The sequence below is a fragment of the Gorilla gorilla genome, chromosome 4 (genome assembly GCF_029281585.2).
Source record: "Gorilla gorilla gorilla isolate KB3781 chromosome 4, NHGRI_mGorGor1-v2.1_pri, whole genome shotgun sequence".
NCBI lineage: Eukaryota > Metazoa > Chordata > Mammalia > Primates > Hominidae > Gorilla > Gorilla gorilla.
Window position 1 is genome coordinate 136,905,597 of NC_073228.2, and position 27,550 is coordinate 136,933,146.

The 27,550-nt window shown below is 43.9% G+C and overlaps 1 protein-coding gene and 1 pseudogene across 6 annotated transcripts in view; one reads left to right on the forward strand and one right to left on the reverse strand.

The window, feature by feature from the left end:
* The window catches only part of ZCCHC10 (zinc finger CCHC-type containing 10), a 28,912-nt gene extending 3,286 nt beyond the window's left edge, over positions 1-25,626 (reverse strand). For 2 of the 6 annotated variants that reach the window (XM_055386608.2, XM_004042495.4), the window contains exons 1-2: positions 25,490-25,614; positions 6,486-6,647 (exon numbers count right to left, since the gene is read on the reverse strand). In XM_055386608.2, the coding sequence (XP_055242583.1) occupies positions 6,486-6,647; positions 25,490-25,530 (203 nt within the window). In that variant the 5' untranslated portion in view covers positions 25,531-25,614. Of the gene's footprint in view, positions 1-6,485; positions 6,648-21,813; positions 21,910-25,489 lie in introns of all 6 variants that reach the window. The other 4 variants (XM_004042496.5, XM_055386605.2, XM_055386607.2 and 1 more) reach the window with 4 other exon arrangements.
* Positions 120-3,091, forward strand: LOC109026738 (cytochrome c oxidase subunit NDUFA4-like; annotated as a pseudogene).
* Positions 25,627-27,550: the final 1,924 nt, after the last annotated feature.

Below are 27,550 nucleotides of genomic sequence, written 5' to 3' on the forward strand. Positions count from 1 at the left end.
ATTCTGTGTTTTTATCACATACAGAGTACAGTATTTCTTATTATAAGCAAGTGGAAAGTCTGCCATTGTAGGCTGTATACGGTACATGCAGTCAACTTAACCAGCATTTAAGCAAGACAATGTATCTTAGCACCTGTATAAAAGTCAGGTAGATTAGTAGTTAAGATGATTAAATTTTTTTAGTCTGGAACTTAGGCTGATATAGCTGTATCACTACCTCCTGAACAACAGAACAAAGCTAATAGCACAATAGCCCTAATTTGTAGTTTGAGTTCTCAGAATCATACAAATAGCCATTTCACAATTTTTCAAAAGCAGCCCTTTAATTTAAAATAACTATTTCTTTTTCTGCATGTCCCGTTATTTACTTTTTTTTTTTTTGAGACGAAGTCTTGTTCTGCTGTCCAGGCTGGTGCAGTGGCACGATCTTGGCTCACTGCAACCTCCGCCTCCTGGGTTCAAGGAATTCTTCTGCCTCAGCCTCCTGAGTAGCTGGGACTACAGGTGTGTGTCACCAAGCCCGGCTAATTTTTACATTTTTAGTAGAGACAGGGTTTTATCATACTGGCCAGGCTGGTCTCAAACTCCTGACCTCATGATCCGCCCACCTTGGCCTCCCAAAGTCCTGGGATTACAGGTGTGAGCCACCCTGCCTGGCCAAGTTATTTACTCTTTAAAGACCAGAAATGTAATACTTCAAAACTATGCTCACTCACATTATTTATAAAGTCTGGTAAATTTGAATGAAAGGGACAAATGGCTTGCTGCTATTATTCTGTCAAACAACATGCATACTAAATCAGGTTTTTAAATTACAGAATTAGGCCAGGTGCGGTGGCTCACACCTGTAATCCCAGCAGTTTGGGAGGCCGAGGCAGGCAGATCATTTGAGGTCAGGAGTTCGAGACCAGCCTGGCCAACATGGTGAAACCCTGTCTCTACTAAAAAAAACACAAAAATTAGCCAGGCTTGGTGGTGCATGCCTGTACTCCCAGCTACCCACGAGACTGAGGCAGGAGAATCTCTTGAACCTGGGAGGCGGAGGTTGCAGTGAGCTGAGATCGCACCATTGCACTCCAGTTTGGGCAACAGAGCAAGACTCTGTCTCAAAATAAAAACAACAACAACAACAACAAGAAAAAAAACAGAATTAATTCTATCACCACTGTCCTATAAATTTAACTTTTTTTTTTTTCTTTTTGAGACAGGGTCTCACTGTTACCCAGGCTGGAGTGCAGTGGCATGATCTTGGCTTACCGCAACCTCTGCCTCCCAGCCTCAAGCAATCCTCCCACCTCAACCTCTGGAGTAGCTGGGACTACAACACGCACCACCATGCCTAAATTTTGTATTTTTTGTAGAGACGGGGTTTGACCATGTTGACCAGGCTGGTCCTGAACTCCTAAGCTCAAGCAATCTGCTCACCTCAGCTTCCCAAAGTGTTGGGATTACAAGTGTGAGCCACCACACATGGCCAATGTTTTTATATCCTGGCCTTCTCTATATTTCCTAGATAATGCTTCCGTCATTGTTTCCTGAGTCTCCAAACATAAACATGTATTTATGTAAAGTTTTTTACACAGTGGAATTACTTACTGAATTGTCATTTTGGGCATAAAATAAGAGGGTGAAGTATACTTATTAAATTATAACTGAATCAAAATTCAGCAATCTTTTTTTTTTTTTTTTTTTTTTTTTTTGAGATGGAGTCTCCCTCTGTTGCCCAGGCAGGAGTGCAGTGCAGGATCTCGGCTCACTGCAAGCTCCACCTCCCGGGTTCATGCCATTCTCCTGCCTCAGACTCCCAAGTAGCTGGGACTACAGGCGCCCGCCACTATGTCTGGCTAATTTTTTTGTATTTTTAGTAGAGACAGGGTTTCACCATGTTAGCCAGGATGGTCTCGATCTCCTGATCTTGTGATCCCCCCGCCTCAGCCTCCCAAAGTGCTGGGATTGCAGGTGTGAGCCAAGGTGCCTGGCCAGCAATCTTTTTTAACAGAGCCAGATTAATGTAATTATATATATTTTTACACCAAAATACTTGCGAGATGCAATTAGAAAAACAAAAGTAAATGTCAAAATAAAATTTTATTTATTTATTTATTTTTTGTAGAGATGAGACTTGCTATGTTGCCCAGGCTGGTCTCAAACTCCTGTCCTCAAGCGATCCTCCCACCTTAGCTTCCCAAAGTGCTAGGATTATAGGTGTGCGCCTAAACTAGAATGAAAATTTTCATAACCCGTATTTCATTCTTTAGGACAGGGGTCTTCAAACATTTTTTTTTGCTTACGTTCCTAATAAAATAATTTCTGAAAAACTCATACTTGCAATTCTAAGTTTTAATATTTGCAAAGGGCATATTATATACATATTATAAAAAGTTCTACAATAATTTAATACCTATTATTCACATAAGAACATATGAACATTTTTAACAGCTGATACTTTTTCTTTTTTTTTTGAGGTGGAGGCTTGTTCTGTCGCCCAGGTGGGAGTGCTGTTGCATGATCTTGGCTCACTTCAACCTCTGCCTCCTGGGTTCAAGCAATTTTCCTGTCTCAGCCTCCTGAGTAGCTGGGATTACAGGTGCCTGCCACCATGCCTGGCTAATTTTTGTACTTTTAGTAGAGATGGTGTTTCACCATGTTGGCCAGGCTGGTCTCGAACTCTTGACCTCAGGCGATCCACCCACTTTGGCCTCCCAAAGTGTTGGGATTACAGGTGTGAGCCACCACGCCCGGCCTTTTTTTAAGAAACAGGGTCTTGGCAGATACTACTTAGCCCAGGGCCTGGTGGCTAGGCTGGTTGTCTCCTTTCCAGTTGGGAGGCTTCTGCTGCAAACATTCTCCGCCAGATCATGGGTCAGACCAAGAAGCATGTGAAGTTGATCCCCCTTTTTGTATTTATTGGAACTGGAGGTACTGGAGCAGCACTGTTTCTCTCGCCTCTGACATTGTTCAATCCAGATGTTTGTTGGGACAGAAAGAATAACCCAGAGCCCTGAACAAACTGGGTCCCAATGATCAATACAAGTTCTACTCAGTGAATGTGGATTACAGCAAATTGAAGAAAGAAGGTTCAGATTTCTAAATGAAATGTTTTACTATAAAGCTCCTTTAGAATGAAGGTCTTCCAGAAGCCATCAGCACAATTTTCCACTTAACAGGAAATATTTCTCCTCTAAATGCATGAAATCATGTTGAGGTAATCTACTGGAGATTACACTGATTAATAAATAACTGAAAGTTGAAAAAAAAAAAACAAAAAAAACCAGCATCTTGCTATGTTGCCTAGGCTGTTCTTAGACTTCTGGCCCCAAGTGATCCTCTTGTCTTGGCCTCCCAAAGTGCTGGGATTACAGGCATGAGCCACAGCATTTGGCTGATAGTATAAATTTTAATAACTATTACATTAAAACAAACTTATTGGTAATGTGTATATATATATTTTTTTTGGCGAGATAGAGTCTCAGTGTATCACCCAGGCTGGAGTGCAGTGGTGTGATTTCAGCTCCCTGCAACTTCTGCCTCCTGGGTTCAGGTGATCCTCCTGCCTCAGCTTCCCAAGTAGCTGCGATTACAGGGTGCACCACCGCACCCAGCTAATTTTTGTATTTTTAGTAGAGACAGGGTTTTGCCATGTTGGCCAGGATGGTCTCGAACTCCTGACCTCGAGTGATCCACCCACCTCGGCCTCCCATAGTGCTGGAATTACAGGTGTGAACCACTGCGCCCAGTCCGGAAATGCATTTCTTAATGACAGATTTTTTTCTAGTTTATGTATCTATAAATAAATATTTCTTCATGGTAGAATGTGACCAGGTTTGGCATCAATTAAATTCCTATTTTTAAATTTTATTTTTTCAATAGAGATGGCTCCTTGGGAATTATTTCTTATTTTTTCTTTCTTTTTTTTTTTTTTGAGATGGAGTTTCGCTCTTGTTGCCTAGGCTGAAGTGCAATGGTGCAGTCTCGGCTCACCACAACCTCCGCCTCCCGGGTTCAAGTGATTCTCCTGCCTCAGCCTCCCAAGCAGCTGGGATTATGGGCATGCACCACCACGTCTGGATAATTTTGTATTTTTAGTAGAGACGGGGTTTCTCCATGTTGGTCATGTTAGTCTCAAACTCCCAACCTCAGGTGATCCACCTGCCTTGGCCTCCCAAAGTGCTGGGATTACAGGCGTGAGCTGCCGCGCCCGGCTTAATTCTTATTTTATTTTTATTTTTTGAGACGGAGTCTCGCTCTGTCACCCGGGCTAGAGTGCAGTGGCGCGATCTCGGCTCCCTTGCAAGCTCCGCCTTCCGGGTTCACGCCATTCTCCTGGCTCAGCCTCCAGAGTAGCTGGGACTACAGGCGCCCACCACCACGCCCGGCTGATTTTTTGTATCTTTTTAGTAGAGACGGGGTTTCACTGTGTTAGCCAGGAAGGTCTCGATCTCCTGACCTCGTGATGCGCCCGCCTCGGCCTCCCAAAATGCTGGGATTACAGGTGTAAGCCACCGCGCCCGGCTTAATTCTTAAGTGTTACATATTTAACCTAGAGAAACCCTAACCTAAATAGATTGATTGGAATGGAAAGACTTCTGTTATTTCCATGTCACTCGATTCTCTGCATTCCATCTGTTATATTCCACAAGTCACATAATAATATTCCATTAAAATATGCTTTTTAATTGACAATTCAATTAGGTCCTCTTCAATTTTGTTGAGGGAAAAACCTTAAAAAAGAATTTACTCTCAGCTGGGTGCGGTGGCTCACGCCTGTAATCCCAGCCTTTGGGAGGCCGAGGCGGGCAGATCACGAGGTCAGGAGATCGAGACCATCCTGGCTAACATGGTGAAACCCAGTCTCTACTAAAAATACAAAAAATTAGCCAGGTGTTGTTGCACGCGCCTATACTCCCAGCTACTCCAGAGGCTGAAGCACAATCACATGAACCTGGGAAGCAGAGGTCGAAGGGAGCTGAGATTGCACCACTGCACTCCAGCCTGGGTGACAGAGCAAGACTCTGTCTCAAAAAAAAAAAATTTTACTCTAAAAAACTATGGCCAGCTGGGCATGGTGGCTCATGCCTATAATCCCAGCACTTTGGGAGGCTGAGGTGGGTGGATTGCTAGAGCTCAGGAGTTTGAGACCATCCTGGGCAACATGGCAAAATCCCATCTCTACCAAAAATACAAAAAATTAGCCAGGCATGGTGGTGTGCACCTGAAGTCTCAGCTACTGGGGAGGCTGAGGTGGGAGAATTACTTGAACCCAGGAGGTGGAGGTTGCAGTGAGCTGAGACTGCACTCCAGCTTGGATGACACAGTGAGACCCTGTCTCAAAACAAACAAACAAACAAAACTATTATGACCATTCACTTTCTCAGCACAAACACCACTATTCTGAAAAACCATCTAGGTTTTTATACGTGAGGACAATACACTAAGGTATGTTAGAGATGGGTGAGAGGTATACCTTTCTTTTGTGAGATTAGAGAAGCGTTGTTAGAAAAGGGGAAGTAGAAAAGGAGAGCAGTAGGCAAGTTCTCATCAGATTTGTTTTAGGAAGAATTGTATATGCATGTTGATAATCTAGAAATTGGTTATCTATTCCTGCATAACTCTTGAAGAACTTTCACGTCACAAATTGGAAGACTGTTGCCTTGAAAGTCTAAATATTTAAGACACTATTATACAGCTAACAGCCCTTAGGAAGACGCTGCTTTTTTTTTTTTTTTTTTGAGACAGAGTCTCGCTCTGTTGCCCAGTCTGGAATGCAGTGGCACAATCTCAGCTCACTGAAACTTCCACCTCCCAAGTTCAAGTGATTCTCTTGCCTCAGCCTCCTGAGTAGCTGGGATTACAGGTACCTGCCAACATGCCCGGCTAATTTTTGTATTTTTAGTAGGGATGGAATTTCACCATGTTGGCCAGGTGTCGGCCTCCCAAAGTGTTGGGATTATAGGTGTGAGCCACCCCGCCCAGCCAATTCTTCTTTTTATAAACATAAATCATAGCATATTATATATTCTGTTCTCTACCTTAATTAATATACCTGGTACTTCTTGGATAGCTTTCCATGTCAGCTCATATAATCTATCTGCTAATTCAATTGTCATTTCATTGACAGTTGAGGCAAAAAAGCAAAATGATTAAGACCATGAATCTGGGGGACAGGCTGCATGATTTAACACTTACTTTTTCTTCTTACTAGCTGTATGACAATGAGTAAGTTATTCAACATCTCCTTGCTTTAGTTTCTTCATATGTAAAATGAAGACAATAATACTACCTACCTTAATAGTGTAGATATCAGGTTTAAATAAGCTAATACTTATAAAGACCCTAGAATACTACTTGGCACACAGTAAGCATCTATTAAACATTAGTAACATTATAATTAAAATCTGGAGAACCACCATGAAACGTTTGGTCCTTTAATAAATTCTATATACACATTAAAAAAATATTCCTTTGGATACCACATGTAAACCTACCTTTGTTGTAATAATAATCTGTTTTCTTTTTCTTTTAAAGCTTTCTTTAGTTCTGCTGTCCTTGAGGGCCTATGTAGGTATTTTCTTTTTCCTGTGCATTCATAAGTCCAATGTCCAAATTCCAAGCATTTCTGACATCTTACATGTTGCTTATTTGCTTCACTACAGAACAAAAAATAGAATACAAGCCTTAAAATTCTGTCTTGTGACTTTCACTCTAAAAACTATAAAAAATATAAAGGATAAAATTATGTTTACTCTTACGGTCCAATTCATAAAAATCAACATTTTACCCTTTATGTTACATGAGATTTAATACAACAAAGTATAATAAGTGTAATGACATGGTTTGGCTGTGTCCCCATCTAAATCTCATCTTGAATTCCCACATGTTGTGGGAGAAACCTGGTGGGAGGTAACTTAATCATAGGGGCAAGTCTTTCCTGTGCTGTTCTTGTGACAGTGAATAAATCTCACAAGATCTGATGGTTTTAAAAATAGGAGTTTCCGGCCGGGCGTGGTGGCTCACACTTATAATCCCAGCACTTTGGGAGGCTAAGGCAGGCGGATTACGAGGTCAGGAGATTGAGACCATCCTGGCTAACATGGTGAAACCCCATCTCCACTAAAAATACAAAAAAATTAGCCAAGCGTGGTGGTGGGCGCCTGTAGTCCCAGCTACTCAGGAGGCTGAGGCAGGAGAATGGTATGAACCCGGGAGGCAGAGCTTGCAGTGAGCCAAGGTTGCACCACTGCACTCCAGCCTGGGCAACAGAGCAAGACTCCGTCTCACAAAAAAAAAAAAAAAAAAAAAAAAAACCACAGGAGTTTCCCTGCACAGTCTCTCTCTCTTTTCCTGCTGCCGTCCATGTAAGACATGACTTGTTCCTCCTTGCCTTCTGCCATGATTGTGAGGCCTCCCCAGACATGCTGAACTGTGATTCCAATAAACTTTTTTGTTTTGTAAATTGCCCAGTCTTGGGTATGTCTTTATCAGCAGCGTGAAAATGGATTAATACATATAATAAATGGTTAAAAGCATAGACCTTGGAGTTAAGATACAGTTGAATTCAAATCTTGGCTCCTCAATTCTGTTCCAGTTATGTGAGACTAGGGCATTCAGACTACTTTCCAGCTCAGAACTAGAAAAGACCGTCAAAACATTTTTAACAAGCTTCTTTAAGAATCAGAAAATCGGCCGGGTGTGGTGGCTCACACCTGTAATCCCAGCACTTTGGGAGGCTAAGGCAGGCGGATCACGAGGTCAGGAGATCGAGACCATCCTGGCTAACACAGTGAAACCCTGTCTCTACTAAAAATATAAAAAATAAGCCGGGCGTGGTGGTGGGTGCCTGTAGTCCCAGCTACTGGGGAGACTGAGGCAGGAGAATGGTGTGAACCTGGGAGGCAAAGCTTGCAGTGAGCCAAGATTGCGCCACTGCACTCCAGCCTGGGTGACAGAGTGAGACTCTGTCTCAAAAAAAAAGAAAAAAAAAAAAAAAGAATCAGAAAATCAGGCCGGGAGCAGTGGCTCACGCCTGTAATCCCAGCACTTTGGGAGGCTGAGGCAGGTGGATCAGGAGGTCAGGAGTTCGAGACCAGCCTGGCCAACACGGTGAAACCCTGTCTCTACTAAAAATACAAAAATTAGCTGGGCGTGGTGGTGGGCACCTGTAATCCCAGCTACATAGGAGGCTGAGGCAGGAAAATCATTTGAACCTGGGAGGTGGAGGTTGCAGTGAGCCGAGGTTGCGCCATCACACTCCAGCCTGGGCAACAGGGTGAGACTCCATCTCAAAAAAAAAAAAAAAAAATCAGAGACTCAACAAGGGGGTCAAGCTGACCAGCTGACATGGCTCAGGTCTGTAATCCCAGCATTTTGGGAGGCCACGGTGGAAAGATTGCTTGAGGCCAGGAATTTGAGACCAGCCAGGCAGGACAACACAGCAAGACTGAATCTCTACAACAAATTTTGAAAAATTAGCCAGGGCCAGGCCTGGTGGTTCACGCTTGTAATCCCAGCACTTTGGGAGGCCAAGGGAGGCAGATAACTTGAGCTCAGAAGTTTGAGACTAGCCTGGGCAACATGGTGAAACCCTGTCTCTAAAAAAACTACAAAAATTAGCCGGGTGTGGTGGCAAACAGCTGTAGTCCCAGCTACTTGGGAAGCTGAGATAGGAGGTGCAATTGAGCCCAGGAGTTTGAGGCTACAGTAAGCTATGATTGCACCACTGCACTTCAACTTGGGTGACAGAGGGAGATTCTCTCTTTTTTTTTTTTAAAGATGAAGTCTCACTCTGTTGCCCAGGCCAAGAGTGCAGTGGCACTATCTCGGCTCACCTCAGCCTCCTGAGTAGTTGAGACTACAGGCACGCACTATCACGCCCGGCTAATTTTTGTATTTTTTGTAGAGGTGGGGTTTTGCCATGTTGGCCAGGCTGGTCTCAAACTCCTGGCCTCAAGTGATCCACCTACTTCGGCCTCCCAAAGTGCTGGGATTACAGGCATGAGCCACTGCACCCTGTCTGATTCTGTCTCTTAAAAAAAAAACAAAAAAGATGGCCAGGTGCGGTGGCTCATTCCCATAATCCCAGCACTTTGTGGGGCTGAGGTGGGCGGATTGCTTGAGGTCAGAAATTCGAGACCAGCGCGGCCAACATGGTGAAACCCGTCTCCACTAAAACAAAAATTGCCAGGCTTGGTGGCACACACCTGTAATCTCAGCTACTCAGGAAGCTGAGGCAGGAGAATTGTTTGAACTTAAGGAGGCAGAGGTTGCGGTGAGCCGAGATCATGCCACTGCACTCTGGCCTGGGCGACAGAGTAAGACTCCGTCTCAAAAAAAAAAAAAAAAAAAAAGAATAATCAAAACAAGATATGGAAGAAGATAGAAATCTAGAATTAAGTCAACTTTTGTGCTGGGTGTGTCTGTCCATCGCAAGAGGGTAAGCATCACATATTACAAGCTAGGGAGATAAACTCTGTGTCAGAGTTAAGACGAAGGGCTATACCCTACAAATAAACCCAAGTTCTTACAAACTTCAGCCAACTTCTAGTTACCTAGAAGACTGAGAAAAATCCAGTCCCTGAAATTGGACTGAGATACAGCCAAGGAAGAAAAAGAAGTAAAAGAATTGAAAAGGAAGAAATAAACCTGTCATTTCTTATCGATAAAGTGTTAGGTACACTGTAAATCCTAATGAATCTACAGATAAAATATTTTGAAATAATTAGAATTAAGTGAGTTTATCAAGGTTTTAAATTTGGGTCAGCAATTTTTTTTTTTTTTTTTGGAGATGAAGTCTTGCTCTGTCGCCCAGGCTGGAGTGTAGTGGCGCGATCTTGGCTTACTGCAACCTCTGCCCCCCAGGTTCAAGCAATTTTCCTGCCTCAGCTTTGGGAGTAGCTGGGACTACAGGCACACACCACCACGCACGGCTAATTTTTTTTATTTTAGTAGAGACGGGGTTTCACCGTATTATCCTGGCTGGTCTCGAACTCCTAGGCTCAGGCAATCCACTTGCCTCAGCCTCACAAAGTGCTAGGATTACAGGTGTGAGCCACCGTGCCCGGTACAGGTCAGCAAATTTTTCTGTAAAGGGTCAGGTAGTAAATATTACAGGCTTTGTGGAACAAGAGGCAAAACTGTGGATGTTACATACTCATATAACATGAGAGAAAACAAATTTCCATATTTTGTGGATGAAATGAAGGCTCATATATAAACAACATTCTTAGCTTATGAGCCTCCAAAAACAGGTAGCAGGCAGGATTCAGTGACCATGGTTTGTGGAAACTTATATTAGCTATACAGACACCATATAAAGACGAATTGAGTTTCTATATAACAAAAAACAGTTTTCGTATTTTGTTTGTAGAGATGAGGTCTCCTTATGTTGCCCAGGCTAGTTTCAAATTCCTGAGCTCAAGTGATCCTCGCACCTTGGCCTCCCAAAGTGCTGGGATTACAGGCATGAATCATTGCACCCAGCCACAAAAACAGTTTAAAAGGAACTTTTTTTTTTTCTTTTTGAGATGGAGTTTTGCTCTTGTTGCCCAGGCTGGAGTGCAATGGCGCGATCTCAGGTCACTGCAACATCCACCTCCCGGATTCAAGCGATTCTCCTGCCTCAGGCTCCCAAGTAGCTGGGATTACAGGCGCCCGCCACCACACCCAGCTAATTTTTTGTATTTTTAGTAGAGATGGGGTTTCACTATGTTGGTCAGGCTGGTCTCGAACTCCAGACCTCAAGTGATCCACCCGCCTTGGCCTCCCAAAGTGTTGGGATTATAGGTGTGAGCCACCGCACCTGGCTAAAAGGAACTTTTTAATTTAAAAATATATATTTTTTCTTTTTTAGAGAAGAGGTCTCACTAAGTTGCCCTGGCTGGTCTTGAACTCCTGGGCTCAAGCAATCCTCCTGCTTTGGCCTCCCAGATTACAGACACGAGCCACTGCATAAGTGAACATTTTAAAAAGATAATATTTATAATAATCCTAAAAACTACCAAATACCTAGAAAACAGAGAAAAGAAGTGTGAGACTTTTATGCAAAAACAAACCTTAGGCCAGGCGTGGTGGCTCACACCTGTAATCCCAACACTTTGGGAGGCCAAGGCAGGTGGATCACAAGGTCAGGAATTCAGGACCATCCTGGCCAAGATGATGAAACCCCATCTCTAATAAAAATACAAAAAAATTAGCTGCATGCAGTGGTAGACACCTGTAATCCTAGCTACTCGGGAGGCTGAGGCAGGAGAATTGCTTTAACCTGGGCAGCAGAGGATGCAGTTGAGCCAAGATCATACCACTGCACTCCAGCCTGGGCGATACAGTGAGACTCCATCTAAAAAAACAAAAAAAACCTGACTGAGATAAATTAAATACCAATAAAAGTAGCTAAACAAATAGAGAGATATACCATGTTCATAGACTGGAAGGTTCAGTATTATAAAATGTCAATTCTCCCCAAATTCCTGTATAGATTCAAAGCAATTCCAATAAAAATCCCAAAAGTTTTTTTGGGTGCAGAACTTAACAAGCTCATTCTAAAATATGTACACAGCCAGGCTTGATGGCTCTCTCTTGTAATCCCAGCGCTCTGGGAGGCCAAGGTAGGCAGATCATTTGAGGTCAGAAGTTCAAGACCAGCGTGGGCAACACAGTGAAAGCCCATCTCCACCAAAAAAAATTTCTAAAACATTATCTGAGCATGGTGGCACGCACCTGTAGTCCCCAGCTACTTGGGAGGCTGAGGCAGGAGAATTGCTCAAACCTGGGAGGCAGAGGTTGCAGTGAACCAAGATCATGCCACTGCACCCTAGCCTGAGCGACAGAGTGAGCCTCCATCTCAAAAAAAAAAAAAAAAAAAAAAGAAAGAAAAAAAGAAAAAAGTGAGCCAGGCTCAGTGGCTCACGCCTGTAATCCCAGCACCTTGGAAGGTCGAGGCAAGCGAATCACCTAAGGCCAGGAGTTTGAGACCAGCCTGGCCAACACAGTGAAACCCCATCTTTACTAAAAATATAAAAATTAGCCGGGTGTGGTGGTGCATGCCTGTAATCCCAGCTACTTGGGAGGCTGAGGCAGGAGAATTTCTTGAACTCAGGAGGCAGAGGTTGCAGTGAGTCAAGATCACACGACTGCACTCCAGCCTAGGCAACAGAGTGAGACTCCATCTCAAAGAAAAAAAAAAAAAGTGTACAGAAATTCAAAAGGCCACTAACAGACAAAATGCCCTTGTAAAAGAACAAGTAGGGAAGATTTTAATTAAAAAAAAAAGAAAGATGGATAACCGAAAAATAAGATGAAGTAGAATATGAAAAGATAGTACAAAAATGGGACTAGGGGCCAGTCACAGTGGCTCATGCCTATAATCCCAGCACTTTGGGAGGCCAAGGTGGGTAGATCACTTGAGGTCAGGAGTCCAAGACCAGCTTGGCCAACATGGTGAAACCTCATTTCTACTAAAAATACAAAAAATAGGCCAGGTGTGGTGGCTCACGCCTGTAATCCCAGCACTTTGGGAGGCCGAGGCGGGCGGATTACAAGGTCAGGAGATGGAGACCATCCTGGCTAACACGGTGAAACCCCGTCTCTACTAAAAATACAAAAAAATTAGCCGGGCGCAGTGGCGGGTGCCTGTAGTCCCAGCTACTCAGGAGGCTGAGGCAGGAGAATGGCGTGAACCCGGGAGGCGGAGCTTGCAGTGAGCCCAGATGGCGCCACTGCACTCCAGCCTGGGTGACAGAGGGAGACTCCGTCTCAAAAAAAAATAAAAAAATAAAAAATAATAATAAATAAATAAAAATAAAAATACAAAAAATTAGCTGGGTACGGCAACGCACACCTGTGGTCCCAGCTACTTGGGAGGCTGAGGCAGGAGAATTGCTTGAACCCGAGAGGCACAGATTGCAGTGAGCCGAGATAGCACTGCTGCACTCCAGCCTGGGCGACAGAGTGAGACTCCATCTCCAAGAAAAAGAAAAAAAAGGGACTAGGAAACACAAATTAACAATAAACATATGAAAAAGTATTCATTAGTAATCAAAGAAAAGCAAATTAAAACCCCAACAAAACACCACTACACACCTCCCAGAAACACTAAAAATAAAAACTAGTAATAGCAAATGTTAGCAAAGATATGTAGCAAAAGAGGCCAGGAGTGGTGGCTCACACCTGTAATCCTGGCATTTTGGAAGGCCGAGGCGGGCAGATCACGAGGTCAGGAGTTCGAGACCAGCCTGGACGACATAGTGAAACCTCGTCTCTACTAAAAATACAAAAATTAGCTGGGGATGGTGGTGCGTGCCTGTAGTCCCACCTACTTGGGAGGCTGAGGCAGGAGAATCGCTTGAACCCAGGTGGCGGATGCTGTGGTCAGCCAAGATTGCGCTACTGCATTCCAGCCTGGGCAACAAAGCAAGACTCCGTCTCAAACAATATATGTGTGTGTAGGAAAAGACACATCCATCCACTATTGATAAGAATACAAATTGGTACAACTATTTTGGAAAAAAAAAAAAGCCTCAAAAACAACCATTTACTATAGTTGAAAAGATATGCTTACTCTATGGCCCAGCAATTCTACTTGTATGCAATAGAAATCTATGCACAAGTATACCAAAAAATATTTACAATATTGCTTTTCCTTTATGTATTATAGCTTTTAAAAATTTTCAGTCACAACCTTACAGAAAAGTTCTAACTCTGTTTCAAATAATTATTTTTCCTGAATCATTTGTAAGCTGCCCACTTGATTCCTCATCAACCCAGAATATTTTCCTGCATATTTTCTGTAAACTAGAACCTTCTCCTACATATCAATCAAACTCAAGAAATTAATGTTGATACATTCCTACTATTTACTCTTTTTTTTTTTTTTTTTTTTTTTGAGATGGAGTTTTGCTCTTGTTGCCCAGGCTGGAGTGCAATGGCGCGATTTCAGCTCGCTACAACCTCTGCCTCCCAGGTTCAAGCAATTCTCCTGCCTCAGCCTCCCCAGTAGCTGGGATTACAGGCATGTGCCACCACGCCTGGCTAATTTTTTTTTGTATTTTTAGTAGAGGGGGGTTTCCTCCATGTTGGTCAGGCTGGTCTTGAACTCCTGACCTCAGATGATCCGCCCACCCCGGCCTCCCAAAGTGCTGGGATTACAGGCGTGAGCCACCGCGCCCAGCCCTATTTATTCTTTAGACCACACTTAAGTTGCATCAAATGTCTTAACGTCCCGTATAGCAAATTCAGTTCAGCGCCACAGTTGCACTTGTCACATTTCTTTAGTCTCCTTCAGTAGGGAAGAGTTCCTCAGTCACGCCTTGCTTTTCATGATCTTGACACTTTTAGAAGATTACAAGCCAGGTATCTTCACAGTGTGCTTCAATTTGAGTTGGAAAATTTGCTTCCAAGCCCACTCATGTGGCTATTTGCAGAAGGCTTTAGTTCCTTGCCATGTTGGCCTTTCCACAGTGCTTACAACACAGCTTTGCCCAGAGTGAATGACCAAGACCATCAGTTTTGCTGTATTCTACTGATCACACAGACCAACCATGGTATAATGCGTGATTACACAAGGGTGTACCAGGAGACAGAGATCATCATAGTCCATCTTAGAGGCTGGCTATCACATCTGATATCTCTGAGTATCTTTGGCAGGAATAAAACAGAAGCGATGCTGTGTACTTCTCATTGTATCCTATCAGGTTAACATAAGATTTCAATTTGTTTTATTACTGATGATGTTCACTTTGATCCCTTGATTAAGGAGTGTCTACCAGACTTCGCCACTGTGAGGTTTTTTTTTTTTTTTGTTTTTTTTTTTTTGAGACTAAGTCTTGCTCTGTCACCCAGGCTGGAGTGCGGTGGCGTGATCTCAGCTCACTGCAGCCTCTGCCTCCTGGGCTCAAGAGATTCTCCTGCCTCAGCCTACTGAGTAGCTGGGATTACAGGTGCGCACCACCACACTCAGCTAATTTTTGTATTTTTAGCAGATACGGGGTTTCACCATGTTGGCCAGGATGGTCTCGAACTCCTAACCTCAAGTGATCTGGCGGACTTGGCCTCCCAAAGTGCTGGGATTACAGGCAGAAGCCACCGCGTTTGGCCTGTAAAGTTACTTTTCATCCTTTTGTAATTGTGGCAGTTTTAAAATGTGTTCACAAATTTTGTGGAATTGTAATTCCCCTCTCCTTGGGTGTGGCTTGGACTTCACAACTTGCTTCCAACTAACAGAATGAAGCAAGGTAAGGGAGTGTGACTTTGAAGACTAGGTCAAGTAGCTGCCATGTCATGAAGATACTCAAGCAGCCTCCACAATGACCCATGTGGCAAGGAACCTTACCCTGCTGTCAATAGCCATGTAAGTGAACCATCTTGGAAGCAGATTCCCAGTTCTGGTCAAGCCTTCAGATAACTGCTGCCCCTGCCAACATCCTGATCACAACCACATGGGAGAGCCTGAGTCAGAACCACTCGCCTAGGTCACTCCTCAATTCCTGACCCAGGGAAACTGTGAAGTGATATTTATTGTTATAAGCCACTAAATTTTAGGAGTAATCTGTTACACAGCAATTGATAACTAATAATTATTTTGTGGGCTAATACTTGAAAATCCATAAATATCCTACTCCTTATTAAATATTTAGTTCCTTTATTCATGAGTGTGGATTAATGTTTTTCCATTTTATTCAATGGGTTATAATCCATCACCATCTTTTAGTCTGAGGCTCAAATTGTCACAGTTTTGGTCAGTGGGAGCTCCTTCAAGCTGGATTCTGTGTTCTTTTGACATGGCTCCTTTATTATTTGGGTATTTCCTTGATTTCTGGTACAACAACAAAAAAATATAGGCTCAGTTTGTATTTCCCCTACTCCAGCCTGAAACCAGCCATTTCTCCAAGGTGATCTGATAATGTTTGGAGCCAACATGGGGGCACACACGTGCTTGCTGTTACTGGGACATTGTTGCTCCTAGTTAGTGTCAGTGGACAGAGCTAGGGAACACACACACCTACTCACCTGTCAAATATACATACTTACATCTATATTTAATATTTTGAAAACCATGATTTCACACTGATAATTTTAATTCTAACCCAATTTCACAGATTTTTAAAATTTTTCTCCGCTTGATCTTAGCCAAAAAGCCGAGAAGCAATTATTATTTATTTTTCTCTTTTTTTTTTTTTTCTGAGACGGAGTTTCGCGCCTGTGCCCAGGCTGGAGTGCAATGGCGCAATCTCGGCTCACTGCAACCTCCGCCTCCCGGGTTCAATCGATTCTCTTGCCTCAGCCTCCCAAGTAGCTGGGATTACAGGCGCCTGCCACCACACCCGGCTAATTTTTGTATTTTTAGTAGAGGTGGGGTTTCACCACATTGGCCAGGCTGGTCTTGAACTCCTGACCTCAGGTGATCTGCCCGCCTCAGCCTCCCAAAGTGCTGGGATTATAGGTGTGACCCACCATGCCCAGCTATTTTTCTCTTCTATACTTCCTTCTTCAGGAAGAAACCTGGCTCCTACTATCCTTAATAGATTACTTATTTGGTCAATTCCCCTTATGTAACCAATTGCTCATTGTTGCCACTGCTGCCTCCTCCCCCATATCCTCTTAACTTCACTTGGAATCTGCCCTGCACCCCCACCCACGACTCCCATTGCCAGGCGGGCCCCCCTCAGACACATTTCTCTTTATACTCGGGCTCCGGTACCCTATACCAAATTATACCCACTCACATACCCTGTGTGGATATTCTCTCCATGAGGAGACAACTTCTGTTAAACTGCCTCGTGTGGACACCTTTGACCCAGCTTGGGATCTGACACCCTGCATTGGACTTCCCCACTACTGGATGACCTCTGCAACCTGCTGATATCACAAGCCAGTTCAAGCTCCTCTGTAGGTGCTCTCCTGACCCCACATTCAGCTCTAATATTTCAAAGCCAAGTTGACCCTCTGCATAGACACCTAGTGTGCTCTATTCTACCCAATACCTTTAGGATTGCATTGTTCAGGAAGGGAAGAGGAAGAACTATAAAAATGTCCATAGCATGATTTTTTTTTTCATTTTTGAGACAGTGTCTGACTCTGCTACCCAGACTGGAGTGCGATGATGTCATCATGGCTCACTGCAACCTGAATCTACTGAGCTCAACCCATCCTTCCACCTCAGCCTCTCAAGCAGCTGGGACCACAGGTGCGCACCACCACACATGGCTAATATTTTTAGTTTTTGTAAAGATAGGGTCTCACTGTGTTTCCTAGGCTGGTTTCAAACTCCTGGCCTCAAGCAATCTTCCCACCTCAGCATCCCAAAGTGCTGGGATTGCAGGCATGAGCCACTGTGCTTGGCAGCATGCTTTGCAGTATTCTCAAAATTGGAAATAATATGAAAGTAGAACAGAAGTTTGTGGTACAGAATACAGAGGAATACTTCATGGTAATAACAAAGAATAAACTACAGCTTCATTTAACATAAGATATAAGATAGACTCAAAATAATCCAAATTGAACGACTGAACGATTCTATACAAAGTTTGAAGAGACAGCCAGGTGTGGTAGCTCACTCCTGTAATCCCAACACTTTAGGAGGCCAGGTGGGTGGATCACTTGAAGCCAGGAGTTCGAGACTAGCCTGGCCAACATGGCAAAACTCTGTCTCTACTAAAAATACAAAAAATTAGCTGGGTGTTGTGGCACATGCCTGTAGTCCCAACTGCTTGGGAGGCTGAGGCCTATGAATTGCTTGAAACCAGGAGGCGGAGGTTGCAGTGAGCCGAGATCGCACCACAGCACTCCAGTCTGGGCAACAAAGTGAGAATCTGTCTCAAAAAAAAAAAAAAAAAAAGACAAAATTAAACTTTAGTGCACAGATAGTAAATAAACCAAGGCCAGGTGTGTTGGTTCATACCTGTAATCCCAGCACTTCTTTAAAGTTTTAAAGAAATCTTTACTCTTTCACTACATAGCTATATGATCTTCAGCAAGCTGATTTTTTTTTTTTTTAATTACAATAGAGAAAAGGTCTCACTATGTTGCCCAATCAGGTCTCAAACTCCTGGGCTGAAGCGATCCTCCCTCCTTGGCCTCTCTCTTTTTTTTGAGACGGAGTCTTCCTCTGTCGTCCAGGCTGGAGTACAGTGGCGCAGTCTCAGTTCACTGCAACCTCCGCCTCCCAGGTTCAAACGATTCTCGTGCCTCAGCCTCCCAAGTAGCTAGGACTACAGGGCGTGCCACCCTGCCCTGCTAATTTTTGTATTTTTAGTAGAGACAGGGTTTCGTCATGTTAACCAGGCTAGTCTTGAACTCCTGACCTCAGGTGATCCTTGGCCTCAGCCCACCTTGGCCTCCCAAAGTGCTGGGATTACAGGCGTGAGCCACCACGTCCAGCCTGCGCTCTATTTTTACGGGCAAGAATCTTCTGCAATACTATACGTTTCCTATGACTTAAAGATTTGAGAAACAGTGCAAAGACAATGAAAGAAGCAGGCCCTCATAGAATCACATAGCCAGGAAGGTTGGACTAGACAGAGCACTCAGTAATCATCTTTTCTTTCTGTCCATTTCAAAGCCTTTCACGATTTTCCCTAAAAATGAAAATATGTGAGGGTGTTGGGGGTGGGGGTCCATAGTCTTCTCTTCCAAGCTTATAGGTTGTTTTCTCCATATTGAGAAACTGATAGCTTGGGACCCTAGTCATTAAAAATATCCACCAGACATTCTGGAGTTTGTTTTTTATTGTTATAAATACGACATTCACAAATATCATCTAAAGCTCAGGTATGAGGCTGGACGCAGTGGCTCACGCCTATAATCCTGGCACTTTGAGAGGCCAAGGCAGGATCACCCGAGCTCAGGAGTTTGAGACCAGCCTGGGCAACACTGTCTCTAAAAAAAAAAAAACAGAGAGAGAAAACAAATGAAGCCCAGATATGATTAACATATTTTATATGTATGTTTTAAACACTCACAACTCACAAATCACCCCTAAAAATACTAATTTTCCATAAAGATTGCTGAGTTAGACAAACAAAATTTCAAAACAAACAAGATTACCATTTCCTTCTACCCAAATGAATTATCTATTCAAACAATATTTCATTTCTATTTGCTAAGGTAAGGCTGAGGGATGTATTGTAACGGTACAGGCTTTTTATGTGAAATGACGTTCTTTGATACCAAAAAATACTAGGACACACTTGCCATATTGGCAAAGTTATTTTTTTAATGCCTATTGTTGGCAAAAGCAGGGAATAGCCACTCTGTAAATGGACACCGCTGGTGAGAATGTAAAGTGGCACAAATTTTTCAAAGGGCAACTTGTTAATACGCAACAAAAAAATTTTAAATGTGCGTACCAGCTGGGTGCAGTGACTCACACCTGTAATCCCAGCACTTTGGGAGGCGAAGGCGGGTGGATCACCTGAGGTCAGGAGTTCAAGACCAGCCTGGCCAACATGGTAAAACCCATCTCTACTAAAAACAAAAAAATTAGCTGCGTGGGGTGGTGCATCTGTAGTCCTAGCTACTTGGGAGGCTGAGACAGGAGAATTGCTTGAATCCCAGAGGCAGAGGTTGCAGTGAGCTGAAATCGTGCCTCTGCACTCTAGCCTGGGTGACACAGTGAGACTCCAGCTCAAAAAAAAAAAAAGAAAAGTACATACCAAAAAGAGAACATAAAAGATGATCATTTATCTAGAAAATACCTAAGAATCCAAACAATAGAGCAACTAGGCCAGGCACAGTGGCTCATGCCTATAATCCCAGCACTTTGAGAAACAGAGGTGGGAGGATCATTTGAGCCCAGGAGTTCAAGACAAGCCTGGGCAACATAGCGACACCCTGCCTGTACAAAAAATAAAATTGTGGCCAGGAGCGGTGGTTCACACTTGTAATATCCCAGCACTTTGGAAGGCCAAGGCAGATCACTTGATACCAGGAGTTCAAGACCAGCCTGGCCAATACAGCGAAACCCCAACTCTACTGAAAATACAAAAATTAGCCTGTAATCCCAGCTACTTGGGAGGCTGAGGCATGAGAATCACTTGAGCCTGGGAGGCAGAGGCTGCAAGGAACCAAGATCACGCCACTGTACTCCAGCCTGGGCCACAGAGCAAGACTCTGTCTCAAAAAAATATAAATAAAAAAATAAAATAAAATTGCTGAATGTAGTGGGTTGCAGCTGTAGTCTCAGCTACTCGGGAGGCTGTGGTGGGAGAATCGTTTGAGCCAGGAGTTCAAGGCTGCAACGAGATATGATCATACAACTACACGCCAGCCTGTGTGACAAAGCAAAAGCCTGTCTTTAAAAAAAAAAAAAAAAAGAGCTATTAGAACTAATAAATTAGTAAGGTCAGAGGACATAAGATCATTAGACACAAGACTACCAGCAACAACTGAAACTAAAAATTTTTTTTTTTTTGAGACGGAGTCTCACTCTGTCACCCAGGCTGGAGTGCAGTGGTGCAATATTGGCTCACTGCAAGCTCTGTCTCCCGGGTTCATGCCATTCTCCTGCCTCAGCCTCCCGAGTAGCTGGGACTACAAGTGCCCACCACCACGCCTGGCTAATTTTTTGTATTTATTATTTTTTTTTTTCTGAGACAAGTCTTGCTCTGTCGCCCCGGCTGGAGTGCAGTGGTGCAATCTCGGCTCACTGCAAGCTCTGCCTCCTGGGTTCACGCTATTCTCCTGCCTCAGCCTACTGAGTAGCTGGGACTACAGGCGCCCGCCACCATGCCCGGCTAATTTTTTGTATTTTTAGTAGAGATGGGGTTTCACTGTGTTAGCCAGGATAGTCTTGATCTTTTGACCTCGTGATCTGCCCGCCTCGGCCTCCCAAAGTGCTGGATTACAGGCGTGAGCCACCGCGCCCGGCCTAATTTTTGTATTTTTAGTAGAGACAGGGTTTCACCGTGTTAGCCAGGATGGTCTCGATCTCCTGACCTTGTGATCCGCCCGCCTCAGCCTCCCAAAGTGCTGGGATTACAGGCGTGAGCTACCGCGCCCGGCCTTTTGAAACTAAAATTTTTAAAAAACACTATTACAATACTTAGGGACAAATCTGACAAAAGACGTGCAAGACCTCTGAAAACTACAAAACACTCCTAAGAGAAATTAAAGATGACCTAAATAAATGGCGAGATATACATAAGCACAGATCAGAAAACTCAATACTGTTAGGATGTCAATTCTCCATAGGTTGATCTGTACACTCAATGCAATCCCAGCTGAAATCGCAGCAGCTTTTGGTAAGCTAATTTAAAATGTATCTGGAAATACAATCTAAAATAGTCAAAATAACTCTGAAAAAGAGCAAAATCAGAGGACTAACACGTGGTTTCAAGACTTATTATGAAGCTACAGTAATCATGACACTACCATAGACTTTATAAATACTGTACATTAGGCTGCCCTAAATTTATAAATTTTTAAAATTTCAATAATAAATTAATCTTAGCTTACTACAGTTTTACTTTAAAACTTTTTTTCTTTGAAACAGAGTCTTGCTCTGTCACCCAGGCTGGAGTGCAATGGTGTGATCTCGGCTCACTGCAACCTCCGTCTCCCGGGTTCAAGCAATTCTCCTGCCTAGCCTCCCGAGTAGTTGGGACTACAGGCGCATGCCACCACACCCAGCTAATTTTTGTAATTTTTGTAGAGATGGGGTTTCAACATGTTGGCCAGGATGGTCTCGATCTCTTGACCTTGTGATCCACCTGCCTCAGCCTCCCAAAGTGCTGGGATTACAGGCATGAGCCACCACGCCCCGGCCTTGTTCAACATTTTTATAAATGCCTTGTATGAGGACACAAATGTACATATTTATCAAACCTGCAGTTGACACAAAGCTGAGAGGGATACCTAATAACGATGGATGGCTGAATCAGGATCCAAAAGGTCTTGACAGGCTGCAACTCTGTGTCGAATCTAACAAGATGAAATTTAACAAGGACAAAGGTAAGTCTGACACTTAAGTCCAGAAAATCAATACAAGGCAGGGGAGGTCTGACTTGATGACAATTCAGGTAGAAAACAAGGTTTTTTAACTGACTGAAATCATAGCAAGGGTCAAAAACAAGGGAGTAAGAAAGAAATGGGGTTTAACTTTATAAATATTATTGTTTTTCAGCTCAATATAAACTTTTAGATAGATTTGAAAAACACAACAGGCCACTTCAGGAGGTAAGTACACATTACTGGAAGTCTTCAAGCCAAGTTTGATGACGACTCTGGATGTTGAAGAGGGAGTAGTGGAATCTCATATAAGGTTTAACAGAAGAAATGACCCCAAATAGTGCCTAGACTCCATAATTTACTTAATATAGGTAGATGTAAGTACAGTTTACAAGGTAAAAATAATTAAATCAATTATTTCATTCCAATTGATTTAGTAGACTGACTAGTTAAGTCTCCGAAAGATCTACTGAATGAGGAGTTCGTATTTAGGCTTTTTTCCCCGTCTTCTTCTATTAGTCCAAAGACCTTTTTTTTTTTTTTTTTTAAAGAACGATAAGGCCAGGTGCGGTGGCTCACACCTGTAATCTCAGCACTTTGGGAGGCTGAAGTGGGCAGATTACCTGAGGTCAGAAGTTCGAGACCAGCCTGACCAACATGGAGAAACCCCGTCTCTACTAAAAATACAAAATTAGCCAGGCGGGTAGCACATGCCTGTAATCCCAGCTAAAGGAGGCTGAGGCAGGAGAATCACTTGAACCTGGGAGGTGGAGGTTGCGGAGAGCCAAGATCATGCCACTGCACTCCAGCCTGGGCAACAAGAGCAAAACTCCATGTCAAAAAAAAAAAATTGATGCTAGTGCTTTCTCATTTCTCATTACTAACTTAAAAACTATTTTAAATTTGTTATGTAAGTAATATATGTTCCTTGTAAATAAAATTAAACCTTTTTGATGAATATAAAATGAAAAGTAAAGGCTCCTCTCCTGCTTTGCCCCCAAATTCTCTTGGACTTCGCAAGCCGCTAAAGGCCCTCCTTTGCTGAATCCCTTGGAGACTTACACTCTGTATACCACAACACTTTTTATAATATGCCACATGTTTGCTTCCCAACAAGACCAGAAGCTCCTTAAAGGTAAGATTTGTCTTTTACAAATCATGTAACTCATGTACCAAATACAGACATATTGTAGATATAAAAATTTGTTTAACTTTTGATACTTCTGAAACAAGAAATAGCAGTATTATTCAGATGCTAAGTCTTATTTTCACTTCATATTTAAAGTGGACATTGGTTTTGCCAATCCTGCATTCATTTAACTCCTCTGACCTATCCACCCTGGTCTTCGTTGGCTTATGGTCATCCATTCAATTGTACTGAAAGGAGAATAAGATCTCTAAATCAATCAGAGCTTCACAATCCCACAGGCATGGTTTAGCACTGGGCATGTAATCCAATCTAGACCAAAGAACTGCAACTTGAAGCTGAGAGAACAGATAGGACCCTGGATACTGCAGCCATCTTGGGAGCAAAGAATAGAGCCTATCCAAATATGGAGCCAACAACGAAAGAGCAAGCATGAGAGACAGACAGGGAGAAATGGGATCCTGGTGACATCATTTAGCACTCCCTTTAAGTATCATCATCCCATTTTTGATCTCAGAATTGTCTGACTTAATGGTGGGCGCAGTGGCTCATGTCTGTAATCCTAGCACTTTGGGAAGCTAAGGTGGGCGGATCACTTGACATCAGGAGTTCGAGACCAGCCTGACCAACATGGTGAAATCCCGTCTCTACTAAAAATACAAAAATTAGCAGGGCATGGTGGCGGATGCCTGTAGTCCCAGCTAGTTGGGAGGCTGAGGCAGGAGAATCATTTGAACCAGGGAGGCAGAGGTTGCAGTGAGCCAAGATCACACCACTGCATTCCAGCCTGGGCAACAGAGTGAGACTCCGTCTAAAAAAAAAAACAAAAAAAAAACTATCTGACTTCGAGCCTTCTTCCTTCACCAAGCTTACTACTCTAACTCCCTAAGTCTGTCTGTACATTTGAGGAACTCTTCTTATCAGGCCTGAAAGGGTAGATGGAAAGGAGAAGAGAAAGGGATTATTTGAATTAAAAAAATATAAAAAGATATACAGATAAACACACATATATATACTAGCAGACTTTGAGCTACATATAGACATGAAAATGGAGATGGCATGAAATATTTATGAAAAAGAGGCAGATGTCTGGATGTGCAAAGGCTGTTGGAAAAAAAAGCTTTATAAGAAAGGGGTTGCTGCGCGCGGTGGCTCACGCCTGTAATCCAGCACTTTGGGAGGCCAAGGCGGGCGGATCTCGAGGTCAGGGGATCGAGACCATCCTGGCTAACACGGTGAAACCCCATCTCTACTAAAAATACAAAAAATCAGCCGGGCATGGTGGCGGGCGCCTGTAGTCCCAGCTACTCGGGAGGCTGAGGCAGAGGAACGGCGTGAATCCGGGGGGCGGAGCTTGCAGTGAGCCGAGATTGCGCCTCTGCACTCCAGCCTGGGAGACAGAGCAAGACTCCGCCTCAAAAAAAAAAAAAAAAAGAAAAGAAAGGGGCATCTGGGGTGACCCTTGCATTATTTGTCAGCTGTTAATCTCTTCTGCCACTCTCTCTTGTTCATTAGGCGTAATGGCTATCTTTCAGTTCTGTAAAAAGTAAGTTTCAGGCTCAAAGCAATTATGCCACTATCCGGATGCTCTTTCTCAAAATCCTCGTATGACTGTTCCTTTTTCACCCTTTAAATCTCTGTTCAAATTCCACCTCTTCAGAGATGCCTTTCCAGTCCAACCAACCTAAAGTGGGCCTTTCCCTCTTTCCATCACAACAGCTTATTTCCTTCAAAGCTGTTATCACCAGCTGTATTTACAATTTGTGGTTTATCGACTGTTTCCATCACTAGAATGTAAGCTCTCTGAAAGCAAGGATTTTGTCTTGAACACCTCTTTCTATTTATACCCAATGTCTGGCACAGAACGGTAGGAACTAAATAAATTAATATTTATTGAAAGAGAGAATGAGTAGCAAAAGGTGGTAAGGTAGCCTGGGAAAGCAATCGGCATTGAAGGCAGGGTGTTCCTAAGGAAGGCGCTAGAATAAGGAAGTAGGAAAAGGCAGCTGGGCTGGACGCTGAATAGGAAACTGAAGGTTTACGTCGGCTGGAGTAAAGGTGTCGGACCGGGGCTTCAGGGCTCCCCTGTCCACGCGTGGGGTTGGCAGAGGGGCATAAATCACTGAGTGACCAACTGTGGGCGTTCCCTTCAGAGAAACCAAACGCGACAGTTGTCTTCAAACCCCACTCTGTCCCGTGCCGCAGACTTTACGCGGCTGTCTTCCGCCAAATCGCTAACCCACGGTCACCAGACTTATCGCCCGGGCCCGAGCCCCCCGGGAGCCAGAAGAGTGTTTGAGAAACGGACATTCTCCGCCGGTCCCAATAGGGGTCCGACACCAGCCCGTTGACGCGCGTTTCCCCGCTCCCAGCCCTCCAGTGGACCCGAACCGGATCCTTACTTACGCTTGTCTCCGGGCTATCAGCCGATGCATGGGAGTCGCCATCTTAGCGCGGTCAAAGCCGGCCGCGCAGGGTTTTGGGAAACTCCTCGGAAGGGCGGGGCTTCCAACCGGGAGGCCGTAGACGTAGGCGGGGCCAGACAGGCCTCTAAGGGGAGGTATCTTAGTGCCGGCTGGTGGGTCGGGAGGGGAGGGGCTGGAGGGTCGGGAGGGGAGGGGCTGGAGGGGCTGGAGGGTCGGGACAGGAGGGGCTGGAGGGTCGGGAGGGGCCGGTGTCTCCAGTGTGGGTCTCGGGTTCTCGGGCCGAACAGGGTTTCAAAGGATGATTACAGGCAAGAACATTATCTGTGGAAAATGAGGACAACATTCTCGAACGAGGGATACACATACAAAGACAAAGAATGAAACTGTGGTGTTCAGAAAACTAGAAGTAGTCTGGAGAATAGAAAGGAATTAGTTGACCAGGATTGAGACCATCAATTGAAAGAATGACTTTAGCAAGCCATAGAGTGCAAACATATACGTTATTTCTGTTTTTTATGTATTTCACAGCGTTGTTACGAGTACTAAATGGGACTGTATAACTAAAGCTGCTTTGTCAAGCAGAAAAGGACTATACAAATATTTTAGAATATCTTAGCTGCACCTACATCTAATGTCAGCTCACGGAGCTATTATTCTCTTAAAACCCACGTTCTCTGAAATATATATAACTTTCTGAAGTGTGTGTGTGTTTCTGGGTCATCCATATTTTTTCCTTTTTTTTTAAATTTGAGACAGAGTCTCGCTGTGTCGCCAGGCTGGAGTGCAGTGGCGCGATCTCGGCTCAGTGCAACCTCCGGGTCCCCGGTTCAAGAGATTCTTTTCTCTCACACTCCCGAATAGCTGGGATGACAAGCACGCGCCACCATGCCCAGCTAATTTTTGTATTTTTACTAGAGACAGGGTTTCACCATGTTGGCCAGGATGGTCTCGATCTCCTGACCTCATAATCCGCCCGCCTCGGCCTCCTAAAGTGCTGGGATTACAGGCGTGAGCCACCGCGCCCAGCCATATTTTTTCAATTAATAATTAACACTTAAAATGTTTTAGGAGCTGAGGACAGAGCATTTGAACAAATAAAATCCGTGTACACATGGAACTTTCTACAGACAATGAATGAAGACTATTCTCATGGGCATAAGTACTCTAACGAAAAATATTTCAGAGTAAGGGATTAAAGAGTGATTAGGAGTTAGGGAAGGTGATGATGTGATCTTTGAGCACAACTTGTTCTTTAAAAAAATGGGCTCTTACATGTTGTGTTCTCCAGCTTGATTTTTTCATTCCTCAGTGTACTTATGAAAATGTTTTCCCGGCCAGGCGCAGTGGCTCACGCCTGTAATCCCAGCACTTTCGGAGGCCGAGAAGGGCGGATCACCTGAGGTTGGGAGTTCAAGGCCAGCCTGACCAACATGGAGAAACCCCATCTCTACTAAAAATATAAAAAAAATTAGCCGGGCGTGGTGGTGCATTCCTGTAATCCCAGCTACTCGGGAGGCTGAGGCAAGAGATTCGCTTGAACTTGGGAAGCGGAGGTTGCAGTGAGCCGAGATCGCGCCATTGCACTCCAGCCTGGGCAACAAGAGTGAAACTCCATCTCAAAAACAAAAAAAGAAAAGAAAATATTTTCCCATGTCTGCACATACAGATCTAATTCATTCTTTTTATACATTATGTTATGGATTACATGGATATTCCCCAAGTATCTAGCCAGTACCCTATTGCTGAACAATTAGATCATTTACCACAACAACAGAAAGAGTAAATCCCCCGTGTTGCTATAAGATGACATCCTAGTAGGATTGCTGGGTCAAAGGACATGCACCCTGTTTTTCTTTTTTTTGAGACGGAGTCTACCTCTATTGCCCAGGCTGGAGTGCAGTGACACCATCTTGGCTCACTGCACCCTCCGCCTCCCGGGTTCAAGTGATTCCCCTGCCTCAGCCTCCCGAATAGCTGGGACTACAGGCGCCTGCCCCCGTGCCTGGCTAATTTTGGTATTTTTAGTAGAGACAGGGTTTCA